Source organism: Fragaria vesca, linkage group LG4 (assembly GCF_000184155.1).
Source record: "Fragaria vesca subsp. vesca linkage group LG4, FraVesHawaii_1.0, whole genome shotgun sequence".
Classification (NCBI taxonomy): Eukaryota; Viridiplantae; Streptophyta; class Magnoliopsida; order Rosales; family Rosaceae; genus Fragaria; species Fragaria vesca.
The window spans coordinates 20,850,906-20,862,073 of record NC_020494.1 but is presented as its reverse complement, the minus strand read 5'-3'; the positions used below and the strand labels follow the sequence as shown (position 1 = coordinate 20,862,073).

The window sequence follows — 11,168 nt, the reverse complement described above, 5'->3', positions numbered from 1 at the left end:
GAGAGAGAGAGAGAGAGCTCTGTTATGTTTGAAGCTGGCTGCAGACCAAAACAAAAAACAATACAAGTCACAAAACAGAAGGGAACCCTACGGCTAAACTCTGACGTTGGCACTTTCTGTCTTTTCCTTTCTTCCCTTTCACAACCCCAGAAAAATAATCTGGATCACTTCTATAAACATGACAAGCTATCTTTCATTCTAAACAAAAGTTTTCATTCTCTTTTTCTTTTTACTCCTAAGCTAAAAACTTTTATAATCTCATCACTAACTACTAGCTACTACTACAAGCAACCATGTAAAAAGAGAGTATCATTTCCACTTATGCATAGACAAGTATGAGAGAGAGAGAGAGAGAGAGAGAGAGAGAGAGATATTGATTTTGAAATCCATGTTTTACTTTTACATCATGGGCATGCAGCAGTAACCCTTTTTTCCCCAACTTTCTACAATTACAGTGGCATGATTGATCCATTGATTAAGAGGCATTGGCTAAAACTAAAAGCTCTCATCAGTAGCCATCAGTTCATGATCATTCCTCTTTTCTTTAGTCTCTTTCCCTGTTTTCTATTGCAGGTTTTGCATCTACGCTATTATCGATCATGACTTAAACTATTCTTTCATTTTCAACCTAGCTAGGTGCTTGAAATTTCTGACAGATAGAGTTGGATGGTTTAAACGATAAAATATATTTAGAGAGATAGAATTAGATCGATCACATTATATGGATCTACAATACTAGCTAAGAGCCTAAGATAGCTCGATCGCCTGCCTAACATATTTAACCTCAGTTGCTATTGGCCTCGATCGGCCGCCTCTTTTGTTTTATCGTAATAAGATGACTAAGATCCATGATTAATTTCTAGAATTGTGGACGGTACGTACTTATAGACCAATTCTAATCCTTCAAATTTAGAGGAAAATCAAGACCAATTAATCTAATCGATCAATATATATAGCTGGATTTGGAGGGACTTGAGAAAGGTTCATAGCTAACCAGCTTCCTTGTTGACTGAAAGGTCAACAAGCATGACCTTACTCTTATACATGTTGATGATAAGCTTGACTTCTATCTGTTCATGGAATTAGAGATACAGTTACGTAGACAAAATAACACGATATTACTTTTAGGGAAGAAAATAATTGTAGCACAAATGTTTCCCTTTCTTTGATTTTTAGCAAAAAGGGAAAGAAAGCTAATTATCTAGTTAAAACTTTCCGTTTGTAAATGTATCTAATATATGTCATAGTGATGTATTGATATTTCAAAAACAGTGGTACATGCATTATATATAGGAAGGTGTACATTAAATATAGATCGATATGGAGAATTCTGAACAGGTACGATTACAATATTTCAGGTTATTGCTTAACCCATTGGTGACAAGCAATTAATGAAACATTGTAGTAGCCAGAGAAAAATAATGCAAAAATGGGACACGTGTCCAAAAGCAATTAATGAAGCAGTACAAGAGGTTATGCTGTTATATATGAACCCGACTTAGGTGACAAAGACTTGGCACTTTAAAATGATCATAACCAATAAACATGAGACACATGTCCATTTTAAAAGATTTGGCTGTAATTTAAGGACATAACATGAAGGTTTTGGGTATTTAGCATGTTTATTTATAATTATTATTGGCACTTGTCTATCTTTCATTAGTGTTTATCACCCAAGTTATTTTTGTTATATATCTAGCTAGCTAAAACAACAGGTCGTTGCACCTGAAATGGTGCGAGTTTAACTATTAGCCTGAAGCATGTCGCTAGCATCGTTCCACCTCAAACCGATTCAAGTTTAATAAACACTTTGAAGGAACCCTACCTCGTGATCGGAGGATAATATTTTCTCAGTAGAACCAATATATATTCTTATCGGAAGGAGGACTATTTCTGTCAATATGGAGATAGACACTGATGCCATTATATATATTTGCAGGCACTGTGTTATGACGCTGGACTGCATCAGTGGATCACCAGTAGTAAAATCAAGATGACTAGCTACTACGAAAATATAACTTCAATCATAAGGGATTAAGTATCTCTGGATGAATAGACAAATGCATATTCTATATAGTATATGCATGCATATGCAGAACTTAAATAATACGGGAACATCTGGAGCTACATTATAGTAGTCTCTCTGTTTGTCCATCTTTTCGACAAGCTTGTGTGTTCCCTCTCAAAATATAATAGCGCGCAGTCTGAACTTAGAAATGGAATGGACATAAAAAAACCATTATCATCTTTGTCATTTTCTTGTTTTATTCCTCTATGATATAGTTTTTCGAAATGGGATCTTGCTCGACCAAAGTCTCAATATGCTCTCCCAGCTCATCCCTGTGATTAGAATAATGCGTACAAGGCATGCTTCCAATATATAAATGAATGCAACTTTTAAAATGAAGAAAAAGGAAAAAAAAAAAGTAAACGAGTAAAGTTTCCATTAGTTTGTAATGCTATTTGGCATCATCTACCTATATGAAGGTATGATAGTTAATGAAGCAATGACATGAATTTTATGAAGGTCAGTTTATTGTACTTACAACAACCAGAACTAAGTACTGATAAGAAGGGTGCTATATCCTGAACCAAAGAAAAATGGTTCTATCTCTTAGCTAGGGTCACGATATCCTGTGCAAAAAATATGGATTGTAATTTCCGAAACTCTCTTGTAAATTTCAGTATTATGTCGATTCTTCATATTATTCGCCCTTTTAGCTATATCACATGCATAATATCATTGGATATACCGATGGAAGACCGCAACACAAGAAAAGACCCTGCTACAACCTTGAACAAAGAAGAAGGTTCACGATCAACATTGCTGGACTTCGCCCTGATTGAAGTCATGGCTAATCGCAACCGAAAGCTGCGGCGCAACAGATAAACGGCATTTTCAGAGAGCCACGTACTGCTCCATAAGCTCGATCGGGAGATGAGGGGACGTGCACTGACGCTCAAAACCCTAGTTTTTGAAGGGGGAAAAGAGGGAGATCGAGCACATCAATAAGGTCCAATGGTCCATCAACATACAAGATTAATTCACATTCAGTATGAGGTATACGGATCAATAATATGTGTGTGTGTGTATATATATATATATATAGTTCTTTATCACCTAAACTATATATCAGAGTAATTATAATTATGGTCGGCTCGGCTAACTGATGGCATATAGGTCATAGTTTGATTAGTGGAATGGTCGATCGGTACGTAGGAACTAGGAAGGGGTCGAAATTGTTTTCTTACAAAACCCTGCTAGAGTACTCTTGTACGATTACCGGCCATCTGGTAGTCTGGTACTAGTTTGTTACCTTGAGCTAGATATGACCTACTGAAATGATGGGGTTGAAAGGACCTGTTCGTGTTTTGTGTTGTTTCCAAAATTGCTATAGTAAACTTCCTATGCCTTTGTTTTGTTTTCTTCTCATTCTTAATTTCACTTTCATTTCGGGTTCTTTGATTTGGTTTTAGGGTCAAATGATCTTCCATCTAAGCAACTTCTGGCCGGCCCCGACTGCCACCCATTAAATCAGGGGATTTTTTCGTCGAAGAAAATGCATATACTTAAATTATATATAACAGGTTAATTATCAGTCAATGCTAGGTTTTTACCAATATGCTTGGTTCTCAAGCTTTTAGCTACCCTCTGATATTAACAAGAAGAACCGTGAAGTTCATTTTAATTTAGGGACCGTTTTGTAATTTTTACCACATTTATCTTACGTATTATGATGTGATTTTGTACGTATTGATTATTTCAAATGATTAAGGAATATTAATTTCAAAGCTATTTTGTATTTGAAATGATTAATTACCCCGGTTGGAAGTTGACATAATGCTTGTTAAATCTTTAAGAGAGGATCTAGTTGTACACACATACGTTATTGTACGTTCTCAACCTTGGCTAAAATTAACCACTACATTAACTTATTGCCATGCATGAAATGCTTGAAGACAAACGCATATCAGTATGTGTGTTGGCTCTCTGTGTCTACTGTCTAGTCGATCTTGTATAGAGGTTCAATCTTTCTTCTTTTATATATTCTTTTTCTTTCAAGAAAAAAAAAGCCATCACCACCGGGCACCGGTGACTCGATCGCTCTCTACCATAGCCATTGTCATCCAACGGCGACCCGTGATTGCCTTGTCGCCGTTGTCAGTGTCGGCTGGCGCCACCTCTCTCCTCCCTTCCTCGTTGATCTGTGGTTGGAGCTCTCGATCGGCCTTTAACAGATATTTTCAAATTATATAAATAACTCCAAGTAATCCTCTACCGGCCATTCGTAACTCTTGGCTTGATTTGATTCAGCAACAACCGTACCTAAACCTAGCTTCGAATTTCCCTCTCGATCTCCAAGTAGAGGAACACTGATTGGACTGTGAATAATACTACCCGTCTGCCCCAAATGGGAGGCAACCTACCTTACAGATAAAAGGTATTTGTATAGGATCAGCTGGAGAGAATTATCAAAAGGTGCACTTATGCATGGACTGGCTGCGAGTTCACGGGATTGTGTTCGATCGGTACACACTTGCATGGGACTCCACACAGAATGATTTAGAATTCGCAAGTCCCACTCCAATCTTCAACACTAACTATTTGTCAAGTAAATATAAGCTAGCTAGATAGCCATAGCTAGCTTTCTTAAAGTTCAGGAGGATCCAGCTGTTGAATCCCAGTGATTTTTAATTGGTCCTACGTTATATTGTGAACCAAGAAGGTCTGGTTTAGTACGTAACACCCTCCGCAAAAGATAACGGCGCGCGTTATATATATTTAGCATAGCCTGCCTCCGATCCAAACCTATATGTAACCCAAAAGAGATCAAAATAATCTCGTAATACTTAGCAAATGAACTGCTGGCAATTAAAGATGCCAACGTTATCAATATCATACAGAGCCTTCTATTTTGCATGTTTTCATTTCCCTACTGTCTGCAGAAAATTGCATTCAGTAGAAGTTTTTGAAGATAATAATCAGGAAGTTTTTTTTTTTTTTTTTTTTAACAAAAACCAAGTGGATTGCTGCAAGCTGACCCGACGGTAACTCCACACCCATATAGGGCAAGTAATAAGGGTAAAAACCGTAAAATAACACACTATGAGTTGATGATCGGTTGTTGGTTAAAAAGGTTCAAGATCAGTACCAAAAGAATTGCCAATACTAGTTTAACCTAAAACTAGAATTCTAGGTGACATGCATGCTTCAATTTCCCTTGTTTATTGTTAAGGTTTCATGAGCTACGATGCTCATAAGCTCATATGGACATGGCGGCCGCCGGGGGTTTCTAATTTCAACGGTACTCGTCTTTCACCGTGTACTTCAATCACCCGTGAAAAGGACCAGTAGGAGGACCCCTAATGGACCTGACAGGTACACGTGCAGCACTGTGGTTGGAGCTTAGTGAGGAGAGCGTGCAAATGTGGGTAACTTTAGTCGGTGACTGTTGTCAGAAGAGGCGGCAAAATGCTCTTTGATACCTGTCATGCCCTCCTCTCCTCTCTTTTCATATCACAAGTGTCGGGACATGGATGCCCGCTTATACAAGGGTCAGCGTTAATGACTAGGATTAATCGATCATAAGACATCGATGGTAACTATTATGTGATCCTCTCATCGAATATTATGTGATCCTCTCATCGAAGGAAAAAAAAAACTATTAGAGAGAGGAAAACTTTATGGCAGATGTTTTTGCACATGAAGGGCGCAAACTCTCTAACGGTCATGTGTAGTAAGACGGATACCCAATAACTGCATTTAGAGTAAAAAACTAGCCTAAACCCATTTTCGACCACAGCGAACTACTACGGGTCCGGAACAATGTGTTGATGTGGCCACAGAGTAGCCTAAACCACCATTGCGAATTATGGGAAGAGAATTTGTGGAGATCAGAAACATATGAATCACACAAGGAATGAACCGTGCGTGGTTTCTAATCATTAGATCCTCTATAATTCATTTTGATTCGAAATCGGTCAGAGAAGATAGTGTTGATGAAGCTAATGAGCACCTTCTAATTTTCATGAGCGACACATACTTCAATCAGTGAAAGAACATGATGAAGTTCCACAGGTTTGATGAGTAAGGGCTTGCATCGAACCCCATCCCATCAACCTCCGAGTATTATTACTTCATCTAGTAGGTTGCTCTTACGTTCTTCTTTCTAATCCAACCTAATTTCTTTCAGATTCCAATCTGAGTCACATATCTTATGAACTCACTCAACTACATAGAATATGAAAGAACCAGACCTATGCTGAAAACCTTTGCAACAGTGACATTACTTGTCATTTACCTTGAACCTGCTACACTAAGATTTGGACAATAGTCTCCACAGGCCACATATTCATGTGATAAACTAGGAGGACCAATGGGGGTGTTAACAATGAAGTCTGAGAAGCAAAATATTAATCTAGCTTTGATATTGCAAAGCTTGTGAAAGATCAACTGGCCCAAAATAAATGGTAATTATGTATTTAATAAGAAATAGTAAATAGGCCATCATATGTAAAGTGATTTAAAGGTTAGAGTGCTATAGGTACCCGAAGCCCATCATAGCTCAATTGTGCATCAAGACCCTCTGTCTCCTTCAATTTCGAAAGATAGTCATTTACCTTCTCATGATCCATCAAATGCATCATACCTTCATCAAAGCAAAACCAGGAAATGAAGCTGTAAATTATTTGGTATTATAAAACCAGTGAACAATGGTCTTTGCAGACTTAAATTATAGAGAATCACTAAGCTACATAGAGGAGGCTGAGAATACCAGTAAACAATGTTCTCTTAGGTCGTATTTTCCGCACTTCCTCCAAAGCCTGAAAATATAGTAAATGAAATTCAAATTCTATAAAAGATGAAGTATTACAGGAAGGCCTGAAATATTTTACCCTTGGAAGTGCAAAATGTGTTGCAGAATTCCGATCTGGCCGTAGAGCATCCTGAAAATCAGCCCGGTTAGAAGAGAAGAATGTGTTTCTTAAGAATGAGAATATAGAGGGAATGTGTGGTTCATGTCTGAAAAATGAGGGGGAGGCACCATAATCAGGAGTTCACAGTCTCTCAGAAGTGGGTAGGTTTCTTCAGGTATTTCACTAACGTCACTGTGAATGAAAAGAATTCGTTATTAGCAGCTAGCTTTATGATGAAACACAAGATAAAAGAGGTCAATGTACAGGGCATAAAAATTATCAGAGACCTGGCTGTTAAAGAATAGAAGCATTACCTGATGTAACAAACATTACCAAAACGATATCCAAAGGAGCGATAACCACGACCATGCCATACAGGTAAAGGGGTAAACTGAAATACAAAAAGTTAACACAATACACTGGTATGAGTTCAAGGCTGTGTCAAAGATTAATTCTTTCAAGTATCAATGGCCCAGTGCTATCACATATATTTTCTTGTTATAACTGTACTGCTTACTACATAGATCAAGACCAACCTAGTTTCATTTATCTTACATGTCCTTCCAAATTTAATTTTAAGTATGGATCACATATCCCATTTCATATATGTAACGGCACCCAAAGAATGCTTGATATAAACTCTGATTTAGTACAAAACAAACTGATACTTATCCTACCTTCAAATCGTTCACAGAAAATGGATCCTCATGTATAATATTAAATTGCAACTCTGAGACAGCAGCACCAGGTTGGACCACACTTGTGTCTACCAAATAATAATGAGTCTTCTTCATCACCTGTGTAAATTCTCTTACTATCATGCAAATGTTGGAAGAACAGGTAAAGCTAACATGATTACATCAATTTTTAAAACAAAATGTCATCATACAATACAATACTCAGCACAATGCAAGAAGGAGATGTTTGGACCTCAAAATCACGCTCAGGCACATATATTGGAATGCTGGGTTGAACATTGTTTGTCCAATCACGAAGATCATCCAGACCTGGAGACAAATAAATAATCATTTTTAATGTGAATAATGAAAAAAAGAAACAGGAACCGTATTCTTATTAATCATTTAGAAAATAGCATTAGAAAGTGTTCATGACAGAGACCTCCAATTGCATCAGCATGAGAATGAGTAATAATAACCGCATCAAGTGTTCTTATCCTGACAGAAACAGAACTAGTTACGAAAAGTAAAATACCAGACGACAGGCACATATCACATTGGAAGCTACAGGAGCATCACCAAGTTAGAGTCAAGTCTTTGAAAAAGATTGAACCCTTCTAAAAGAACAACTAAGGCAAAATATAGTTTTGCCACAATAGTCCAAAAAGAACACCTCAACTTATGCCAACATTTGATATCTAACTCTGGTGGCATACCGAAAACCCTAAACTGCACAATAAGGGGTGGACCTATATAACGAATTGTGTAATATCTAGGACATGTGAGACTGTGAGAGTGATTTGAAAGTACCAGAAAACATGTTTCAAATACCATTAGAAATGATATGTTCGAAGCCAATATGTCATCAAAATCAACCACCAATAAAAGTCTATGTTTTTGTAGCAACCCATATACCTCGTTAATAAACATGAGAGACTACTTGATATCTTTGAGGTTTATAGCACAGCAAAACATGAGAAAATGAAACAGTAACTAACCCATAAGAAGGAAACCATCTGAGAGCACTGTGATAGAAAAATCTACAAAACAGAAATAGAACTGCAAGAGATCAAGTTTTATGCAACCTTTCTTTCATGATCTGGAAAGTTCCAGCAATACACAAGAATAATCTAGTTTGTATCTTTATAGGTAGTAAAACAGGCAGCAACACCAATGAAAATCATGGAATTATTTCTACTACTTCTTCATATTATGATTCTACTAAAATGATTACCATTACTACAACTATAACTATCATTTACAGAATTGTTAATCATGCATTAACCCTAGGGAGACCAGATGGAAAACTCCCATCAATCCAATTCATATTAGTATCTGTGCCTCATGGAGAGGCAGCTACTACTTCTTAGCAAGGCCTGTAGTGCTGAACATATTCTGATAACATGAATTCCTGGATAACCCTCCGCTGCATCATCTTATCCCGAACTCTAATCAATATTTATTCTGGTACCCAATTACCCCATATGAGAAAAAAAAAAAATCGTGCATTATCTACCAGAAAAGCAACGGAACTCAGCAAATTCATTTGGTTGACCCATGTCTTAGTTTTTGCAATTCATCAATTTAAACTACCAATGTATCACACACGGATCTTAACTAAGACATTTGCTACAGGACTGCAAATATCATATTTTTCAGCTTAGCTAAATAAATACTTGTTTTTTGCAAGGCATGAAGAACAAATACATTTTTAAGTAACATTGACACAGTACACATTGAAAACACATTTCTACTTACTTTCCAGCATCAATAAGAATGTTAGAACTTCCAGAGGATGTAGGATGACGTACAACAATGCTTGTGTTGAGTCTCCTATTTCTGTTACCCGGTTCCACAGCTTTTAAACACACCTGCAAAAACCAAAAAGTATTCATTTATCTAATAATTTTGATCTGTTATGGTCAGAAATGTAGTAATCAAGAAAAACACAGCATATGTCATGCAAACATTCTCAAGCACATAGGTACTATAACTATACCTCGCACTTCTTCAAAGGATTTGTCAGGCAGCTCACACGTGGAATTCCTTCGCTTGTTCCTGTACCTATAAATATGACGTCTGATTGCTCCAATGGTAACCCTGAACCAGCATCTGTGGCTACTGAACCTGTCATTCTTTGAAAAATCACTACCCAACTCATCTAAAGCAGAAAACATTTGCTTATAGCTTATATACTCTACAAATGGAGACAAACAAGTGTCTCTAAAGTAACAACATTTCCTGATTGTTTGCTCATCAACCTTACGCCTAAGCTACTTTCTAATGAACAATCTTGCACATGAAAACCAAAAGATATAAACCCCTATTGTTCAAATTTGTTTCCTTCATTCATCAATGCATGTAAATAGCATTGAATAAAGAACTTCAATATCCAGCACAAGCACAAACCAAAGCAAAACAACAGAACTTTGGAGCCAAAATCAGTACTACTAAACAAGAACACTCCTATCTACTATACAAAATCCATCTGCATACCCAACAAACTGGGAAGCATAAAAAAGAACTATTCATTTGATCATAAACAATAATCCAGAAAACAAAAACACAAAAGTATTCCATATTTGAGCCGAACATTAAGAAAGAAACAAAGCAAGCCGAGCTTACTAGATTGAAGGTAAGCCTTGAACATTCGTCTGAAGGACAAGAACCCATTGTTGGGAGCTGTGATTGGCGAGTATACTTGGCGCTTGTAAGTAACGAAAGAGCTTAGAGAAGGAGAAGGGCGAAGGGTGCCCAGAAATTGAACCATTTGAAGAAAAGCTATATTGTAAATTAATGTTGAAAAGGTTTAAGCTTTACAAATCAGAATTGAATAAACTGAAAAGGGTCCCTTTTTGGCTGCTTCTTCTTCACTGGTGATAGCCAAAAAGGAATAAACGAATCGTATGGCAGATGGGTGTTTCTGGGGGAAGTTGAAGAAGACACCAACCCACCCGAACAGTGACCCGAGCTACGTTGTAGGAGACTGTCCGGCGGCACTCAATTCATGAACTATGCACTGTATAAGCCCAAAGCCCAATTTTATTATTATTATTTTTTTATCAACGAAATAAAAAGTTATAAATGCTTCTTACACAATAAACATTTACAATGTCAAACAATAAGACTTTTAACCCCTTATCATACCAATACCAAAGTGTGTCGCTAGCCAATGGCATCGGCTACTAAGTTTGTCTCAAGAAAGACATGTTTAAAACTTTAAAAGTAATATAATCAAGGATTTTTTGCACCAACAGTGTCTGAACTCTTGTGTAACTGACAATATAATATCCGAACTTACAAAGTTATCAAAGAAGTACCCGGACTCAATTTTTAGTATCTATGTCGTACCTGCGGTTTACTTATGTCACGTCACAGTTAACAGTAACCATGTGTGATGCACATGAGTCTGAAAAATGAGGGTAAAAATGACTTTTTCACTCCATCAACCCCTAAAATGAATAAATTTGATAATAAAAACTTGATGAAAACTTTTTCTTTACTTTGTTATGTTGACCAAAGATCCTGGTCCAATACATTCCCAGAACAAAACCAAAAAAAAAAAAAAAAAAA

The 11,168-nt window shown here is 36.9% G+C and overlaps 1 protein-coding gene and 1 pseudogene across 2 annotated transcripts in view; one reads left to right on the top strand and one right to left on the bottom strand.

Annotated features, from left to right (window-relative positions):
- The window catches only part of LOC101295621, an 880,650-nt pseudogene that overhangs the window by 222,697 nt on the left and 646,785 nt on the right, over positions 1 to 11,168 (top strand). The window lies entirely within an intron of this gene.
- Positions 6,327 to 11,168, bottom strand: part of LOC101309536 (putative hydrolase C777.06c-like) — a 5,571-nt gene continuing 729 nt past the window's right edge. The window contains exons 3-13 of the mRNA XM_004297518.1: positions 10,221 to 10,614; positions 9,595 to 9,722; positions 9,354 to 9,466; positions 8,038 to 8,093; positions 7,849 to 7,925; positions 7,596 to 7,715; positions 7,233 to 7,309; positions 7,047 to 7,110; positions 6,898 to 6,948; positions 6,777 to 6,825; positions 6,327 to 6,650 (exon numbers count right to left, since the gene is read on the bottom strand). Coding sequence (XP_004297566.1) covers positions 6,532 to 6,650; positions 6,777 to 6,825; positions 6,898 to 6,948; positions 7,047 to 7,110; positions 7,233 to 7,309; positions 7,596 to 7,715; positions 7,849 to 7,925; positions 8,038 to 8,093; positions 9,354 to 9,466; positions 9,595 to 9,722; positions 10,221 to 10,365 — 999 coding nt within the window. The 5' untranslated portion in view covers positions 10,366 to 10,614 and the 3' untranslated portion in view covers positions 6,327 to 6,531. The remainder of the gene's footprint in view (positions 6,651 to 6,776; positions 6,826 to 6,897; positions 6,949 to 7,046; positions 7,111 to 7,232; positions 7,310 to 7,595; positions 7,716 to 7,848; positions 7,926 to 8,037; positions 8,094 to 9,353; positions 9,467 to 9,594; positions 9,723 to 10,220; positions 10,615 to 11,168) is intronic.